This window comes from Mycteria americana, chromosome 17, assembly GCF_035582795.1.
Source record: "Mycteria americana isolate JAX WOST 10 ecotype Jacksonville Zoo and Gardens chromosome 17, USCA_MyAme_1.0, whole genome shotgun sequence".
Classification (NCBI taxonomy): Eukaryota; Metazoa; Chordata; class Aves; order Ciconiiformes; family Ciconiidae; genus Mycteria; species Mycteria americana.
Genome location: NC_134381.1, coordinates 10,055,116 through 10,074,579, shown reverse-complemented (window position 1 = coordinate 10,074,579; position 19,464 = coordinate 10,055,116). Strand labels below are relative to the sequence as shown.

The 19,464-nt window shown below is 57.9% G+C and overlaps 1 protein-coding gene across 4 annotated transcripts in view; it reads right to left on the bottom strand.

Annotated features, from left to right (window-relative positions):
- The window catches only part of RXRA (retinoid X receptor alpha), a 122,171-nt gene that overhangs the window by 32,313 nt on the left and 70,394 nt on the right, over positions 1–19,464 (bottom strand). For all 4 annotated transcript variants that reach the window (XM_075519508.1, XM_075519506.1, XM_075519507.1 and 1 more), the window contains exons 2-4: positions 10,689–10,954; positions 5,429–5,579; positions 4,313–4,492 (exon numbers count right to left, since the gene is read on the bottom strand). In XM_075519508.1, the coding sequence (XP_075375623.1) occupies positions 4,313–4,492; positions 5,429–5,579; positions 10,689–10,954 (597 nt within the window). The remainder of the gene's footprint in view (positions 1–4,312; positions 4,493–5,428; positions 5,580–10,688; positions 10,955–19,464) is intronic.

The window sequence follows — 19,464 nt, the reverse complement described above, 5'->3', positions numbered from 1 at the left end:
ATGAGGCTCATTCACCGTGGGCACAGCATCAGGATCTACCTTAAATGTTTTTAACAGGGAGCAGCAAGAAGAGATGCACGCACTAGAAGGAATCTTCCGCTTCTGCAGGCTTTCACCCCTTTAAGCCAAGATGCCCGAGACCCGACTGCAAAAGCAAAGCCTCGTAGCCCTGAAGCAATCCCCTGTCCCTCCAGCAGTACCCCGCGGGCACCCCCTGCCTCCCTCCTCCGTGGGCACACGCCTCGTCTGCCCTGGCCAGGCTCCTTCCCGCAGCACGTGGCCAAGGTCCATCCCTCCAGGTCTGCTCTTGGCATGTCCACCTGGAGATTTCCCAGGTGTCAGGATCAAACCCTTCCAGAGCTCCATCGGCTGCCCAAGAGCTCCCGGTGCCTTTACTCCTTTAAGCCAACTTCTTAGCTACGTAAGAGAGCCTTTTCCTTTTACCATTCTGGCACAGGCTTTTGGGTATGAACTTGGCCCTCACCCTCTTCTTCCCAGCATCACTCTGCAGGTTGCAGCACTGCTCACCACCACGCAGGATGCCCTATTCTCTCACCGGAGCTATAGTTCTTAGTTTAGAGGGTTTTACTGTACTTCTATGACATACAAATACCTTTGGGCTACAGGAGAGATACTTCCCCAGCAGGAATCTGCTATGCCTTTATGTAGCTATAAATTAGGTCTCCAGAGCAAGATATTTTTTAGGGAAATGAGGCCCATTACCCTGGCTCTGTTACTTAAAAGATGCAACAATTTACACTAAAGGATAAAAAGCCAGCTATGTTGTGAGCATTTAGGCAAAGGGAATTAGCAATGCAGGATTTAGCCCAAAACCGTTCCCCAGAACAGAGGTGGTGTGGAGGCAGCGGGACTGGTGTAAGGACACGGACAAGGCTCCGGGCTGGCAAAGTGGGGGGGCAGCAGCAGTGAGCTGGGATGGATGCAATGGGAAGGAGACGTTTTGTTGACAAATCAGGTGGATATCACACGTGAAACTCAAGAGCTGCTCAAAGCCAAAGCTTAGCAAGATCCAACTTCTCACTTTTAGGTCTAGGACAACACTAGGACATCTCCAAACCTGCCATGAGACACTGTGAATTTTTAGGTTTATAAGAAGAGAGAGGTTTATCTGGGGACCAGGGGAGTTATTCCAGCTTTCCCTACATGGGGATTATACCCCAAACATCTACTGACTGCCGATGCACCAGCTTTCTGCCCTTCTCTGAAGCTCTCCTCATGCAATGCCAGCATCAGAAGATCAGCCAGCACCGCCTGAGTGCACTTCTAGAGTTACAAAGATCCCATCTGTCACACTTTTAAATAATTGGCTGATCGTTATGAATTCATTTGGTATTCATTGTGATAATGTTAATCAAGATGAATTAATAGAGTCCTCATACTGTACGCGCTCCCTGGGGAATTCCACCACCATTCAGAAATTAATTAATGGACCTATAATTTTAGTGGTGCTGCCCATGCAATCACCATTAACGGTAGGCACGAAGCAGGTACCCGATCACAGGATGTCAGTGCAGGCTACAGAGTTAGAGCATTACTGCTGATGTTCCCTTCCCTACAGCCACTGGCTGAGATGTTCTAGGGGTCTGAAAGGAAAGCGGGTCTCCAGCTGCCGGTGCAAGGCTCCGGAGGCAATGTCAGGGTAATGGGATGCTCCACATCTACCTACACCTGCATTTCTCGCCTGAGAAGCAAGTGCTGCTGCTGAACACACAGGAGACTTCTTGGCTTCTTTTTAGTCACCTGAGTCTCCGGAGCTGGAGATTAGACTTTCCTCCCTCCATTTCCTCCTCCTGCCACACGTCTCCCGTGGGATCCAGCACCCTCCGTGGCTCTGCCCACCTGCAAAGCAGCCAGGGCAATGCCAGCCCCCCTGCACACGAAGCACCATGCCTGCACTGTGCCGCTCATCTTCAGAGGCATTTTCTGAATGTCCCAATCTCTCCATTTAAGACTAGAGGTTTTCTCTTTGCCACGGAGCTGGAAATGATGCAAACAGGACAAGAAAGACAGGAGCGAGGAAAGGGCAGAGGATGAGGAGCTGGGAGACCCTGCAAATTCTCCATAGTGATGGCTCCAAGGAGCAGCTTTTCTTTGTCACAGAGAAACCCTCTATCAAACATTTATTGCTTTGGGTGACCGTGGGGAAGGGGCCACGAGCACCCCAAGCTCTGCCCGGTGGTGTTCCTTGGAGGTTCCAGCCGTGCATCGTGTTTCTATCAAAAGCAACACGTTATCACCTCTTCCACTCCCTCCAACCATGTGCTTTCTCCACCTAGGTTTCTGCCTACAGTCACACTTGGCAAAGCCACTGCCTCCTGTGCAAGCCATCCTTGCGTGGGCCAGAAAGCTTTGTTTCCGAGCACCGAAGGGTTAAGCTCTGCAGGGCCGGGGAGGTCCCCTGGGTGCCCCTGGCCCGCTGCAATCCCCCCACACCGCGAGCAGAGACGGCTTTGACATTGGAAGACTCCGCATGTCCTGGGTCCTTAGGTAACCCTGTAAATCGAGCGTGGCAGGGTCTGCTCAACGCTCAGCACAGCTCCGGCGCTGCCGTATTTAATCAATGCTCCAGACACGACTAAGTGCTCTTCAAAGAGACCCAGGCTGGAGCGTTGCTCGACGCAACCAGAGCGACTCGGCAGAGGGGTGGGCTTATGGGCCGGTCAGGGGGGCAAGTGTGGCTCTGAAGATATAAGGGGAGAAGGCAGCAGAGAACTGAGCAGCACCACGGGGTCATCTTCACGTCATGTCTGGTAAAAGCCTGTTCTGCCAGCAGTTTAAAACAGACGCAGTCAGCATTTAAAAAGAGCATTTCAAAGAGGCGCTGCCAGGGAGTTTTAGATCCTAAATTTAAATTCCGGTAAGGGGAGGGATATCTTTTTACGAGACTGAATTTCTTTTTTCCTCCCAATGAGAAAAAAAATCCATTATTGCTACTGCTAGGGAATGTTACTGAGTTAGAGCAGCCAGTGCTCGGTGCTGATGCCCGACTCTGATGAGAAGGACACTAATTCACGGAGTTTCCCTGCCCCTCCTAAGCACCACAAACAGCATGCAACTGGGACATGCGCCCGAAGGAGCCTCTCATCTCCCTGGCAGCAGGGTGATTAGTAACCATCGAATTAAACGTGATCTTTATCTTGCCAATGTCCCCTAATCGGCTCCAGTTCTCCAGGATGTGACATCCCGTGTGTTGCAGGGAGGAAGAAGGGCCAGGCCAAGTGGCAGCATTTGTCACCCGAAACGCACCCAGCCCCGACAGCTTTCGCACCTCTGTTTGATGGGGCTCTGCAGGGAAAGGGAAGAGCTGGGTGTATTTACCATCGCTGCTCCCAACGCGTGGCAGCTGGTGTGAAACAGGGAGTGCAAGTTCCAGGGCAGCAAATGGCCTCGCAAGTACTGCCTGCTTTCATTGCCCCCCTGCTCCCCGGTGCTGTGCGCGGCACCTCCGGGCACTGGCTCGTTTACTAACGTGCAACTGTCTTGGTTTCGGCTGGGGTAGAGTTAATTTTCTTCCTAGTAGCTGGTACAGTGCTGTGGTTTGGATTTAGGATGAGAATAATGTTGATAACGCACTGCTGGTTTAGTTGTTGCTGAGCAGTGCTTACACTGGTCACGGACTTTTCAGCTTCCCCTGCTCTGCCGGGCGCACAAGGAGCTGGGGGGGGCACGGCCAGGACAGCCGACCCCGACTGGCCCAAGGGCTATTCCATCCCATATGGCATCACGCTCAGTATAGAACCTGGGGGGGTTGGCCGGGGAGCAGCAATCACTGCTCGGGGACGGGCTGGGGGCATCAGTCAGCGGGTGGTGAGCAACTGCATTGTGCATCACTTGTTTTGTACATTCTTTTATCATTAGTATTAGTATTATTTTCTCTTCCTCTGCTGTCCTATTAAACTGTCTTTATCTCAGCCCACGGGTTTTACTTTTTTTTCTGATTCTTGCCCCCATCGTGGGGAGCAGGGAGGGCGAGCGAGCCGCTGTGTGGTGCTTAGTTGCCAACTGGGGTTAAACCCCAACAGCAACCGTCCATCACCCAGGTACCATTCTGGGACTTAGCGCTGTTTTGGAGCCCATAAGAGGCCCTGGCTGTGGCGCAAAAGCAAAATATAAATGAGACACGCGCATTTTTGGCACCCCGGCACAGGCAGCCCTTGGCAAGGCTCGTGCTGGCTCTGGTGCACGTGGTGCTGCCGCGTTGCCAACAGGCAGGAACCTGCTGGAGCCTCCTAACGAAGGAAAGGTGCCTCCAGCACCCATGGGTGCTCGGGCCGGGCTCTCTCTGCCTTACCTTCTCGCTTCATCCCCATCGCAAGACACTTCTGATAGCGGCAGTACTGGCAGCGGTTGCGCTGGCGCTTGTCGATCAAGCAGTCCTTGTTGTCGCGGCAGGTGTAGGTGAGGTCTTTCCGCACCGTGCGCTTGAAGAAGCCTTTGCAGCCCTCGCAGCTGTAAACCCCGTAATGTTTACCTGCGGGGGTATGCGACTCGGGTTAAAAGGACTCGCTGAGCGTGCCGGGTGCCCCCAGCTCCCCCGCTTTGCTCTCCCTCCCCACAAAGACCATCGGCTCTTCCCAGGGCCTCTCCCAGCCGTGTCTGGGGGAAGCAGAGGCTTCTCAGACTGTGAGCAGGAGCTAAAGAGCAGTGGCTTCACCTTGACTTGACTTCCATAAAATCACGATGCCCTTTGTGGGCTACAACCTGCCTTATAGCCAGGAAAAGCCCTCGCCATTTCTTAGACAAACAGCGGGGTGAGGCAGCGCAGCAGTGAAACAGGGGGGACCCCCCTGTACCCCCCACGACCTGTCCCACGCCAGACACACGACCCAGCCTGCTCCGCACCGCACGCCCACCCTCCTCTTCCAGCCCCGGAGCCCGACAGGCGCAGGAGGTGTCCCTAAGGACCTCACAAACTAGGCGACCAGAGCACTTCTGGAGCAGAGAGCTTTTAAAACAGCATGAGAATAAAGGGAATTAGCCCATCTTTATCTCCCACGAGTGGAGAGACTCCATGCGACGCACATCTTTTCATCTGGCGCTATGCGACGGTACCACCGAAAAATGGGTAGAGAGAGGGACGCTCGCTAATGCCTTGTCTTCAGACGGGCTGTGCTGCTCAGGGCTGAGGATATAACACCACTGCTACGCAGAGACCTGGGGTCTCCAGGCTCGGCCCAGAGCCTGCCCCGGACCAGATGGGCTGGGGGAGGCTGGTCAGTACGGGACTTTTCGTGCCCTCCTCCGAGGGCACAGGCGGCTCGTGTCCCCATGGAGAGTCCGCGCCTGCGCTCGCCGTGCTGCAGGGAGCCATCCAAACCCTCGCCACGCTCTCCCGGGGCGTCCACGCTCCAGCGCGGCCCGAGCATGCTGCTGCGAGCCCCTCGCCCGGGGCAGGCACCAGCCTTACCTGAAGATCTGTCCCCGCAGATGGCACATATGTGCTTGGTGAAGGAGGCCATCGTTCCTGAGGGATGTGCTGGCACTTTGAGGACTCCATTGAGCCCGAGGGGTGGCTTAATGTCTTCTGAGCTGCTGACGGGGTTCATGGGCGAGTTGAGCTGTCAAGACAGAAGCACAGTGCTCAGCGGGGAGCCGGGGCACGCGGACGCGGGGCCAAGCCAGCTCTGCAGCAGGGCTTGCCCGTGCACTCAGACACGGGGCAGGAGGGCCAAGCAGGGGACAAGCTTCCAATGGGGACGAGTACCGCTTAAAACAACCACCCGCAAAGCTGAACCAAGAGGATGATTTGGGCACGTGCGTCCAGAGACCAAAGGCACAAGCACTCAACTCCTGCCCTGGTACAAAAGCCGGTGCGGCTCTTGAGCTGGCAGCAGGATGCCACCAGGTCTCGCTGCTGGCACCGGGGCAGAAGGAGCAGGACACGGCCGGTCCCCTGCGCATCCCCAGGAGCCACGCAGGGCTGGCACCGCCCGCCCCACGAAGGACACTCCTGCATGACTTAAGGGGAAGGCGAGTCCTCCTGCGCTGCCAGACCCCCACCCATGGCACAGCCACGGCACAGCCCCGGCACAGCCCCCACGGCCAGGCGCTCGCAAGCCACCCTGGCTTCCCGCCGCCTTGGGATGCAGACCAGGGAAGATGATTTGCAGCGATGGTTCGTGGGAGAGCTGCTGGCTGGGAGCAAGCGCTTGCACGGCTGATGAAGGCCAGGACACTCGCACTTTAGCTCTGCAATTTATAGACATCCTTTTAGCATTATCTCTCCGAAGGAAAGCTTCACAGCAAATAAATAGATCCCAGATGCAATGGGGCCTGGCTTTCCAGAGCTGGCTGGGGTGGGACGCTTCTCTGCAACTTCCAGCCTTCCAGCAGCCTGTCCACATGCCTCTCCTTCCCTCCCCAGTGAGCTCGATCCTCAACAGTTGGTGAAGAAAGAGGAGAACTGGGTGGAAGCTGGGTGCTGGCATGGCCCTGTGGTGCTGGGACTGAGTGAAGGATCCCTGAGTGGATTCCCGCATCGCCCTGTGCAGCAGGGCAGGGCTGTTATCCCCTCATGTACAGAGAGAAACTGAGGCATGGAGATGTAGGACTGACCCATCTTGGTAAGGGAGACAAGCTCACAGCAACCCCGCCCAGCCCAGGGCAGGTTCAAGGAGGTCCGGGGGCGGATGGCAGAGCCAGGCTCGGTCAGCTCGGGATGCAGCACCGGCCAGGACCGCTGTGGCTGTCCTCCTGGGGACCAGCCTGCCAGGCACTGTCGCAGAGCCTCCGTCCCTGCCAGCTTCTAAATCCAGGTTGGATACGCAGGATTTGTGCTTTGATTTGTTGTGTTTCTCTGCCTTAATAGAGATACTCAGCAATTGCACTTGTCACAAATTAATTCAGGGAAGTCCCAGGGCTTGTGATCTGTCAATTAGAGCAGCGCAGCCGTTTCTCTGGCTTTAAAGTCTCCAGGCTGGTGGGGAATATTTGGCAGGCAGGTGACTAACAACCACAGAACAGAGCAAGGTAAACCCACTCTGGAGAAATGTGATGGGTCTGCCTCCCCTCTCCCGCCCTGCCTGTGCCAGCTGATGAATCAAAGGCAGCCGGGACCCGGTGCCGCCGAGGGATACGCTCCTGGGCTTTACCTGCTGTTCAGTTACGCTGCGACAGGGCAGAGAGGGGAGGGACAAGCGGGTCCCCAGGCAGGAGCATCTCTCTTTGGGATCTGTGGGTCCCCAGGCACAGAGCCTCTCTCTGTGCTGCCCTGCGAGCAGGGGCTGCCGGCACTGCTGCGGCACATCCCTCCACGGCTTCGGGGTCACCGGCTCCAGCAACTCCTCCCCGTGCACCTTCTGGGAAACGGAGCCATTTCCCAGGTGCAGCTGGTGGCTACGGCTCTGTCGTGCTGCGCCGCTGGCCGCTGCCACACGGGAGCGAGGGCAGAAGCCGTCGGCTGCCTGCTGCAGATAAGCCTTTTGCCACCACTTCCCCCAGCCCCAGCAGCCCAGAGAGTCCACCCAAGCAGCCTCCTGAGAGCATCTGGGGGGGACGATGGGCAGAGCAAGACGGGGCAAGCGCTGCACCCTGTCCCTGCACCAGCCCGGGAGGGTGGGGGGTCCCGCCGCCCACCACGGCCCCATGCGTCAGCAGGATGCCCCGGTCGGAGCTGAGTCAGTCCCGGGCTGGGGTGGGGGAAGTCATCGGTTCCTCTCACAGCGCCGGCCCAAAACCCCAGCGGAGGCACCACGTGCACCCCGGGGTTCCCGCACCGTCCCGGCGCCTGTCCCGTGCCTTCCCCTCCCGGCTGGCGGCCACCGAGCGCAACGGGCAGCACGTGCAGGCAGGGAGGAGGCAGAAGGGGAGGCAGTGGCCCCCGCCTTAGCACGGCACTTCTGCTCCGGGGCAGGACAACTCCAGCTCAGCAAGCGAGCGGGGACGAGGGAGGAACCGGTGCTCTGCTTCCCCAGTGACGCCGGGACTCCTCGGCTCCTCTCCCTTCCCTGTTCAGTTCACTGCACCGGGGACCGAATCCTGTCCCTTCTGGCAAGCAGAGCTTTATTCCTCCTCCCATCCAAAAAAAAACCCCAACCCCTTCTCCTGTCCCCCAGGCACCCTCACAAAGAGCATTGTGCAAAGGCAGAGAGCGGCTCTGGAAAAGCCTAATCCCACGTCTGATCTCTCCCTGCTCGCCCCCGGGCACCCCAAGCTGCTGCCAGTGATGCCTGGGGTGGCTGTGCCAGCGCAGACCTGTGAAACACGTGGAAAGTCCTTCCCTTTCAGCTCTTACTGAAAATCCTGAGGTTTTTTTTTCCCTGTTTTCCCAGAATTTTTAGGTAAGAGGGTTTAAATATGTGTTAAATCCCAGTAAGCAGCAGAGCTGCTGGGTCTAGCCTCCCGGTCCGGCTGGGACCTTGCTCACCATTGCAAACTACAATCCGTTTCCCCTGGCCAGGAGATCCAGTGCATCCTTGGATGGTGTCCAAGGGGGGGCCTGGGGGCTCCCTGGGTGCTGGGATCCCGTGGCAGGACACCCTGCCTCGTGCCCTGATTTTGGGGCTGCATTTGGAAGCCGTGCGAGGTCCCAGAAAGCGCACGGTGCCGGAGGGAGGGTGCCGGGAGTGCTCTGCGCATCCTCCAGCGCTGGCACCAAGGGCTGCCGGCTCCTCGCCTCCACCGGACCAAATGGGAGAGGGAAAGCGCCCCGGCTTTCGGGAGCCTGCTGGCTCCTTCCCACCCCGGTGCCGGCAGGAGCTGGGGTGGAGGGGACCCACCCTGCGGGACCCACTGCACCTCGCACCCCCCCGTGCCCTTCTGCTCTGCTGGCTTTCCAGAGGCGACGAGGCATGGTCTGATGGCAAGTGGCATCTGCCATCTGATTCAAACCACCTTCCATCAGTTCCACCCCCGCCCGGCGACGCGGGCCGCACGCCTCATTACCCCCCGCGCTTTGCCGACCGGTGCAGCGGCACAGGCGGCTGCGCTCCCCTCCGAGCATCGGCCCCGCTGCCTGCCTGCACCCTCCTCCTCCTCCCGCACTCCTCTGCGGGCCCAGGTAGGCGCCTCTGCCTGCTGCAGGGACAGGGACAGGGACAGGGACCTGATGTGCCCAGACAGGGAACAGATGGCAGGAGCCATTAGGCTGAAGACCTCCTAACTGTCACCTCTAGGAAAACCACTTAAGACAAGTCCCTGAACAAAGGACGGGCGCTTGCACCGCGCCGAGAGGGCTGGAGCTGCCGCGCTGCTAGCTCGCTCCTCGACACCATCTGACCGCGCTCTCAATTCCCCTTTCTGCCCTGTGGCCGTGTTTTATTTCGGTTCCTCTGGCTCGCCGGTCCCTCAAGCAAACCATGCCTTATAAATGACGCTGGAGGTGCATTCCCCGTTTCCTCCCTGGCTTGCGGCTCACCCCCGCGTTGCTTCACATCCCCCCTTCCCACTCCTTCCCCACCATTTTGGCACTCTTGCTGCTAATTTCGCTCTGGTCGCCCGTTCCCAAGGGCTGTTTCAGTTCCCCTTCCCTTGCCCGTGGGACAGGAGGTGGCATGTCCAGCCCTCATTTCCCGCACTGGGGACGGGGACCCAGCCGCACCGGGCTGCAGATCTAGGCCAGGCTGCAGATCTAGCCTGCAGACATAGATGTCCCCGCACATCTATGGGGGTCACGGGCCAGATCCTGCATGGGAGAAGCCCATCAAAAGGCAAATAAAGCTGCCACCTCTCCGGCCAGCACGGGGATGCTGCGTCCTGGGGAAGCTGCCTGGGGGTCCCCAGGGATGGGACTCAGACCAGCGCAGCCCTCCCCAGCGCCGGGTAGAAAGACCTGTTATCTCTGGAAATAAATCAGGCCGATATTTAAAAATAAAGGTGCTGGCAGGTGCTTGACTCCCAGAGATGGCCTGGAATAAATAAACCCGCAGCGAGCGGCAGGTGGTGGCCAATTCCTTAATCTGCCCTTTTACTAAACATATACCGTGTGAGCAGCCAGCAACAGGTGGCAGGGGCTGGCCAGCGCGCCCCGATCTTGCTATTTTTAAAAAGAGCTTATCTCTCCGTAGTTGGAGGGTTTTTTACATAATCTTCAGGCAGCGAACGCCAGTCCTTCCCCTGCGAGGAGAAAGCAGCCCCGGCGGCGAGGGGGAGCAGGCAGGGGACCCCTCGGTGCATGCCATGGGGACCGCGGGCTGGCCCCGGAGGGGACGTGCCAGTTCCCAGGGAGGGGACAGGACTGCTCGGGTGAGAAGCGTGGGGCGCAGAGAGTCCTGGGGTGGCTCTGGCCCCTGCCAGAGCTCCACCAGCCCCCAGGTGACCCAGGGGTAGTCACTGCTCCCCTTTCACCCCCAGCCTGGGGACGGACAGGGCAGGACCCGAGGGGACAAGCGATGGGAGATGATGGATGGCCATACCCTGGCTGTGCTGGTCTCCCGTAGCCCACCCAGGGCAGCCCCAAAGGCGGCTGCAGATGCCCGGCTCTGGCCAGAGGAGCCCGATGCCTCCGACTTCGTTTCTCCCTTGAGATTCTGCTTTTTGCCACCCTTCGGCACCTGCCTGCGCTGCCTGCAGTGGAGTTTATCTCCCTGTGCTTGCCTGGCCAGCACAGCCTCCTGCGAGCCGGGGCTTGCAGCGGGGAGACCAGAGCCGGGTCTGGTTCAGGAACCCATGGAGGTGGCTTCTCCCTGGTTAAACAGGCAGCAGCAACGTCCCCGTCACCTTCCCCTTACCTGCGGGCTGCTGGTGCCGAATCCCAGGCTGGGGGTGGAGGGGACGGACATCGAGTGCGGGCCCATGGGGGAGCTGATGACTGAGAACGGAGGTCCCATGCCGTTGATGGGCGAGCTCAGGGTGCTGATGGGCGAGTGGAGCTGGCCCGGGGAGCCCAGAGAGGAGCCGATGCCCGGCCCGATGGACGGGTGGAGGGATGGGGTGGCCATGGGCCCCCGGCTCGTGGGAGAGTTCAGGGACGTGGAATTGACTTGGTTGGAGAAGTCTGTAAGAGAGGAAAGAGAGAAACGGGGCTGAGTCTCCCGTCTAGGACAGGCTCTGACACATGGCCGCAGCAAGCTCTGAGCAGCAGCCCCCCGCTCCCCACCCTGCCGAGGGGCTGCTTTTCAACCTGCCCCCGAAATTCCCAATGCATCCTCCGTCTTTCAAAACCACCTTCTGGTGGATTACTTATGCAGGCGTTAAGACAGGCACCGAGAGTATTTCCACCTCGGGAGCCAGTCGTCACCGCTCTCCTCCATCTCGCTCACCCGCTGTACCCCGGCTCTAAACTCTGCTGCGGAGGCAGCGCTGCTGCTCTGGCTGATGCACGGGTAGAAACCCCCCCACGGGAGCAGACAGACGCCCTCCATGCTACGGGATAATTCAGATTCATCGCAGCATCGCAGGGCCAGGCCACGCGCGGGGAGCGCGGAGGGGCCGCGTGCCCTGCGGCACCCCCAGGTTGCGGCAGCAGGGAGGGCTGGTCGGTGGCGAGAGCCCGTTTGTGCATCGCACGCGTGGTTTCTGTGCCCGTCCAGGGCGCGAGCGTGCAATGGGGAAGTCTGCGTGTGCTGGCAAGGAGGAACACCCCTGCCTGCTGCGTGGGCAGCGGGCGGCAGCTTTCCGCAGGCAGCAGCGGACGGGCTGCATCTGCCTGCGCCCCAGCGGCTCCGCCATCCCGGGGAAGCGGGAGGAAGGGGGGGGGGGGGGGGCGGGAAAGGGGGTTTAAAAATAGACTCCGATTCTCCTGAGAGGAGACATGGAGCCATTCCTGGCACATTTCCTCCTCATCCTGTCACGCTGCTTGCAAAACAATCCCGCGCGAGGAAGGGGCTGGCTCGTGGCCCCCGGGCGGGCTGCGAGGAAGAGCTGCCAGAAGGCGGTGGGGGCCGACGGGCAGCACGGGCAGGGGTCCCCCGGCATCGCCACCATTCACCCTGACACCAGCCGGGACTCCCCCAGTTCACACCAGCAAAGACAGGCCCAGAGAGGGGGAGGCACCAGCACGGCTGCTTGGCCAGGGGCTGTTCACAGGGGAGTCTGGGAGCCGCTGCTTTTGGCTACAGGCCCCAAAGTTTACTAAATACTGCGAAATATTGTATTCGGTCACCTGCGTGGGGTCAGCTGTCTCCCCGGGATTTTGGGGCCATTAGCATACAAGTGTTACACAGTGGGAAACCCGCTTGCTGAACCCACAGCAAGCCCAGCCCCAGCAATCTTCCCTGGAGATCACCGATCCTGGTGGGGAAACCCCAGCGTGGGGAAGTGAAGACCCAGCAAGGCAGTGATGCTCCTCTCGCAAACAGCCGTGCGGCCAGCATCCCTCTGCTGCACCCAGAGTCCCATCGCTGCACCCAGAGTCAGATCACAGAATCACAGAGTCGTAGAGGTTGGAAAAGACCTTTAAGATCATCGAGTCCAACCGTAAACCCAACACTGCCAAGCCCACCACTACACCATGTCCCTAAGCACCTCAGCCAAACGGCTTTTAGATACCTCCAGGGATGGGGACTCAACCCCTGCCCTGGGCAGCCTGTTCCAATGCTGGACAACCCTTTCAGTGAAGTAAAATTTCCTAATATCCAGTCTAAACCTCCCCTGGCACAACTTTAGGCCATTTCCTCTCGTCCTAATCGAGTCCCATCACTGCACCCAAAGTCCCATCGCTGCACCCAGCATCCTACCACTGCACCCGGCATCATGCTGCTGCACCCCACATGGTCACACCTCCTGCCCTGGCACCTTTTACAGTTGGACTCGATGACCTTAAAGGTCTTTTCCAACCTATACGATTCTGTGATTCGGTGATTCTTTCCAGCCCCGATGCATTCAGCCCCATCCCCACCTCGCGAGGGTGCTGGCGGGGCACGGAGATCCCCAAGGGCTTCCCCACGCAGAGGCATTGCCGTGGGCGGCCGTGCCGTCCTGGCGCCCAGAGCCCCCCGCGGTGCGTGTCCCCGCCGCGCAGCCCAGCCGTCCCCAGCGTGCCTCCGCCACGCCTTCCCCGCTGTAGGCGTAACAGGATTACACACGCCACGGGAGAGGCTCGCTCCTGCACAGATAATTCCTTAAACTCCCAGACAAGAGCCAGAAACGGGAACCCCGGGGCGAGGGGCAGAGGGGAGGGGGCTTGGATGCAAAAATGGGGATTAGGCTCCAGGGCTGGGATGTTGCCAGCTCTCTCTGCACGGGCGTCCTGTCCCGTCTGGGACAGGCCGAGGGGACACGTGCCCAGACCCTGTGCTCCAGCCAGGTGCCGCCATCAATGCCGAAACAAGCTCGTGTGCCGGCACTGCCGGCCCTGGCAGGCGTCTCTGTGGCCGTGGCGGAGGCGAGCGTCCCTGTCCCCGGGGGACTGGCCTCGCATCGGCTCTCACAGGATGTTGCTATAAAACAACCGACGGCCACCACGTCACCCGTGGCTGCGCGATGTGCGGGCGGCACAACAGGAACCCCGGGAAATTCCTTGAGGCTTCAGGGTCTCCTCCTGGGATTTAGCACAGCGGGACCGTGCTTCCCGGCTCTCTGCTTTTTGCTGTCTTCAAACGGCTGGGAGGAGGAGCGGGGCTGGGCGCTGCGAGGTGCTCCGGGGAGCCGGGGTGCGGGCAGTGCCCCGGCCACCACCCCGCGGCCAGGGGGAAAGGCAGGAGCTGACCCTGCAGCAGCAGTGTGCCTGGGTACGGCGTCCCAGCCAGCCCTTCTCCGAAGGACCCCCGGAAACACCCGCTAGCCAAGGTGACGGATGGACACCATCCAAGGATGCGCTGGATCTCCTGGCCAGGGGAAACGGGCACTTGACCCGCGAAGGGAAGGCGGCGAAGCACAGTCCTTCCTTTTAAAAGATCCGGAGTATTTAAGGCAGGCGAGGTCACAGGCAGGTTACTGGCAACCAGCTCGTGCCTACTCAAGCACATCAGAAAGCAAAGCACGTGTGGGGCCGGCCCCGCTCCCAAAATACCCATCCCCTGGGTACCAGGGGAGCTCCCCGGCGCCCCGTGCCTCCGAGCCGGCTCCCCTCACCCATCCTGTTTACACACTTCGCTTTCCCAGCACACGTGAGCCCCGGCACCCAGCAAGGAACTGGACACGTGTGGTAGGGCTGGTCTGGAGAAAATAGTTCAAGCAACAACAACAAAAAGGAAAGGAGGCGAGAGGAGGAGTAACCTTGCATTGAACAGGCCGGTCGGGGAGAAGCGTATGTAGGCACGGACACGCGTTTGGGTGTGTTTTCACCCAAAACCCTTGGCCAAACGCTCTGAAATCTGAACCAGACCCGAACTGCTTCAGAGCATCATGCCCGGTTCAAAGCAATCCCTTGGACACCGGGAATTTTCCACTCCTCCTCCAAACGCTTCCTCCTCTGCAGCCCCAAACCCCGCTGTAAGAGCGGCAGCAATGGGAAACGTTTACCTCCAGCCGACCGGCAAATATGGAAAAGGGTTTAGTTTTTTTTATCCTTAGAAAAATCAAGAGTCCACCTGAGGCAACTCAGCGCAGATGCTGCCAGCCCCCGGCTCGAGGGGGGACGGTCCCAGCAGGAAAGATGCTTTTGGGGAAAATAATGACTCGAGGTGGAGAGATGGGGATCCAGAGCCAGACATGAGAAGTCCACCCTCCCCACTCACCACAAGCATCCTATAGGACCTTGAATGCTAAAAGAGTGCTAGAAATAAATAAATTTAAAAAGGAAAAAAGCCTAGATTGAGGAAATATCCTTAATAGAAACAAATAAACCCCCAAACTGATGGATACCACTTGGACTGCAGCAAACAGGGGAGGTATTTTCCCAAATGCATTTTCAGTTCAAGCAGTGTGAGAGTATTCATTTTTCTTGCGTAGTTTTGCCATTTAAAGCCATTGTGTGTGACTATCTCTTGACCAAAATAAACTCTGTGCCTGTTTCTAAAAAAAAAAAAAAAAAATTCTCAAAGCATTTCCCCTCTTGCCGCACCCATAAATTGCAGCTATTTTCTCTGTGTGTCCTTTGTTTAAACACAACGACCTCTATATATCTTATAAGATGCCCCATGGCAGTTGGGAGATCAGAAACAAGAGCTCTTCAGCAGCTAAAGAATTTGCAATGAAGCTCTTTTTCCTTCTCTAAACTACAGACCCGCGAGCCACAAAATTTGGATGGGAATTTTTCCCAAAGAATAAGACATTTAGGGCAGGGCCACATGATCCATCTCAAGCGATGGAGTTACGCGGCCGTATGGAGCCATGTGCGCGCTTTCAGCTCTCCTCCGCGGCAGAGGAACACGCTTCAGCTGAAACCATCGCACGGAGGCTAGAGCCAGCGGGTTTCGATCTGGCCTCAAGATAAGGAGCCTGAGTCTTGTTTTTCTGGCATGGTGCTCATCGCTGCTCTTGCCCTCAGCAGATACCTGTCTTTGCAAGATCTCTCTTGGATGCCATCACCCCTGCTTCGCAGGCGGGGAAACCGAGGTACGGGGAGAGCAATGCCCCCGACAAGGCAGCAGCCCCACTAACAGACACAGACAGCACAAGTAGGGCACAGGCTTCCGTGACCTTCACCAAGGTCACGCGGGAAATCGGAGCCAAAGCTGGGAATAGATCCTGGGTATTGCAAGACCCAGGCTAGCACCTCGACTCCTGAATCAACCTTCCCCGTGGTTTTTTTTCCCCCTCCTGGCTCCATGACAGACAGCACTTTTTTACTATTATTAATTTTCAATAAGGGAAGAAAACATCTTTATAAAACATTTGTCCCCATTCCCATCCGGCTGCATCAGACACTCAGACCAGCGCAGACAACTATCACACGGCCCTGGGCAGCTTCGCTGCTATTTTCCATCCCCTGGGCATTCTTGGGGCCAACAGCAGAAACCTCCAGTTTGGACCAGCAAACATCCATGTCTGGATGTGGCCCGGACGGGCAGGTTAGACCCGCCGGGAGCTGCGGTGGCTGAAAGCATCCGACCAACTTCCCTGTTGCATTTTACCATCCAGCGCACGGGACTCTTCAAGCGTCGCTGCTTGGCCAGGGTACGTCCGCAGCAGCTCGACAGCTAGTAACAGCTTCTGCTGATACAGCAATATCACGGAGGGTTGTGATTTTAACATTTCTAGACCACAAAATGTCCCAGAGCAGAAACAATTACAACAGCAAGAGGTGCTTTTTCCCAGAATAGCTCATTTGTACCAGAATAAACTGTACCAGCATAAGCTTTCGCCGGTATAATCTTCATTTATGCTTAAGAGGCTTTGCCAGTAAAATTACAGTGACCTAGCTCTGCTGGAAAACCTTTTCTCGCATATCCAGGGAGTTTACTCAGCAGCTCGGTGGCTCGGCACTCTGCTTCTGAGAGAGGGGAAGTTAAAAAAAAAACCAGACCTCAAGGCACAAACAGACTCCCGGAGCCGTGCTTTTCTGAAGCCAAGGAGGGTTGCAGACCCAGGACCCAACCCCACAGCCCGTCCGAGTGGGATCAGAGGGGTCTGCAGGCACCCCACGGCTCCAGGGAGCCGTCACGGTGCAAGCACCCCACGCACCCAGCCCTGACGCCAGCCGAGATTTGCAAAGCCGCCCGCACCCCCCTGCTTCCGCTTTTTTTTTTTTTTTCTCAGCACCTCTTCCTCCTTAATCAGAAAGCAGATCAATTTGGGGTATTAAACAGCAGGAAATTCTAAATTTGGGTTGCCGCTCCCTTCCTTAAGTCAGCCCTCCGCGTTAGGGCTTTGCAGCACTGTGGGGCCACGTTTGGAGGGGATCGGGACCAGCAGCTGAGATCAGGCTTTCGGAAATGTCCTCCTCCCCTGCTCTCAAGTGTCACTTTGGTTTTGACCAGGTTCAAAACTCTGACACCCAAATGCACGTGAATCTGCACGTAAATTCAGCGCACCGAGTGCTGAGAGCGCTGTTCCTTCTTTCGGTGCCTCTGTGGGTGGTGAGTTTACCTAAGTAAACTTGGTAGTGAAAATCACTGTCCGTTTGCTCTCATTCCTCAAAAGTAGCACAGAAATGTCCTCGTGTGCTTTCCATCCGAGGAACCTCAAATGATGGAGGTTTCCACCTCCCCTCCTTTCGCCTTCCCCAGCAAACCAAGGCACGGGTGGCAAACAGCCTGCACCCACCTACGAAGCGGGATGCTGAGAGCAACGGGCCGGCAGCAAATCTGGGCAGGACACGAGGGTTTGACCGTAGTTTTCATGTGAAAACTGCCATGGGAATACAGTGACCACAAGAGGTCAGGTCCTCACTTTTGTCCCTGATCAAAAACTGGAGTGAACAGAGAGCGTTTACAGCAGATGAATTTAAATAGCCCCTGGCCTACAATCTTGACTAAGTTTGCTCTCAATTTACAGCAGCACAGCTGAGAACTGAAGCGAGGATGGAGCAAGAGCTGCCTCTTCCCCTTCCGATGCTGCCTGCTGCCATGGACCGGGCAGTGCCCAGCTCGGGCAAACGCAGGGAGACGACCTGCGTGGCACGGCGCGGCTGTCAACCCCGAAAACCACCCATGGGTCCAAGAAACAAGCATCATCTTGTGGCCCAAGCACACTAAACTGCATTTATGGCACTCTGCCCCGCAAGGAGAGGCGAGTGATCTCCTTAAACCACCCTGGTGCCAGGCTCATGGCAGAGGCATCCCTGGGAACAGACACCATGAGATGTCAGAAGATGCAGCTGTATGTTATCCATACATTCCTTCTAAATATTGCTGCCACAGCCATAGGCAAAAGGGTGTAGGAGCGCTGGACCACAGTGCAATCCAGCGCATTGATCCTGATTAGCTGTGATTTCACCCCAAAGTAACTTGAATTGTTTTTTTCTTTTTACATTTCTGGACTCGAGTACAAAGACAAACCCGAGAACATCCCTCTCCGACCCCCCCAAAGTCTGCACAGGGGACAGCACACGGAAATGTGTCTTTTTGCAGGCATTTAAAAATCACCACGTGCAGTTTGTCTTTGGGAACCTACTCTGAGGTTTGGGAGAGTTTCCTGAGCCGTGCTCAGCACTTTCCCCTGAGACGTGCTGGGCGACGCTGCGGCGGTTCGAGCCGCTCAGGGACAGTGAGGAACTCGGTTTCGGCCGCTCTCTGCTCCGGCTGGGTTCCTCCTCCCGCCAGGTTTCATTTTGACCAAACTAAAACCCCAAAGCCAACACGGCTTCTCACCCCCTGCTCCCCCCTCCCGCCCGAGCCAGCCGAAACCTGACAGCAAGACCACTCGGCACAGCCGCTGCCAAACTCGGCGAGGAGCAGAGACGCGTTTCGGGGCTTCGAGCCCAGCATCAGGGTCCCCTTCCATGGGGTTTCCTTGGCTGGAGAAAATTCAGCAGCACCCCTCTGCGTGCTGCCGTCCCAGCCCCTTACAGCGACTGACAGGCATTAGCTGCTGCCTCCTGCCAGAATTTCACCGTACGGGGTTGATGGCCCATGGCATGAGACTACAGTGCCCATGGGCAGCTTTTCCACCGCGCTCTGCACACCAACCTCTCCTTCCCCCAGCCCGGGTCCCCACCACCGCAGCTCAGGGGAACCTCTGCTCTCCTCCCAGAAGATGAAGGGGAAGAAGAAGTGCAAAAGCATCCCACCGCCGGGCCATGGGACAGGGCGGATGCGGGCTCTCCAGAGTGGGAACCACCCCAAACCTCGCGGCAGCACTCGGAGCACACAGCACCCCTACCCCGTGGGGCAGAGCTGGGACGCTTCTGTCCCTGCAGCTCCAACACCCGTTGTCCCTCTCTATCCTATTTTATTTTCTCCTCCTGACGCAACTTTGCAGATAACATTAGACCTCCCCAGCGCCAAGGGGAAGGACAACCATGCGGTCGCAGCCGTGGGCTCGGGCTGGCAAGTGCAGGGTGGTGTTTGGGGGTCTCCCCCCAGGCTTTGCCACTTCTGAGGCAACCTGCGTGGGTGACCATGGGCTCACCATTTTTTGGTAGCCCGGCTTAAAGCACCAGAGGGTCCCCTTTGGGAGACGCTCACCCCTAACCCACCCCATCACCTGCTAGAGCCCGGATGCCCAGAGGTCTGGACGCCCCGCCGCAGGACCCACGCCAAAAAATGGGATGCTTCTGCCTGCTGCTTCAGAGCTAGCGTGGACGGGGGAGCAGCCCCACCGCAGACATGCGTGTGGCAGGAGAGGCACAGACCCCACACCGGGGCTGACAAACCATGCTCAGCTCCGGCACGGGTGCTCGTTTTGTCTTTTTTTTGCCTTGAAAACCCCATCCCACCCTCCCAGGAGCCCTGTAAAAGCGCAGCCCGCTCCTGGAGCCACTGGCAGAGCCGGAAACCTGCAGGGGCTATTCCCGTCTCCAAGGGGGAAGGACTCAAAGAGGAATTTTCCAGAAGCCACTCTTCCCGCGAGCTGCCGTGTTAGCAGAGGAAACGCTTGCGAACGCCTCTTCCTCCGGCCGCCGTGCCGGCGGCACTCCAGCACTCCCGGCTTCCTGCCCCGTGCAGACCCCCACCACCAACCATCTCCCCCCACCCACGGAGGACCCCTCACCCACGGTTTTTCAGTCTCCCAAGCACACGG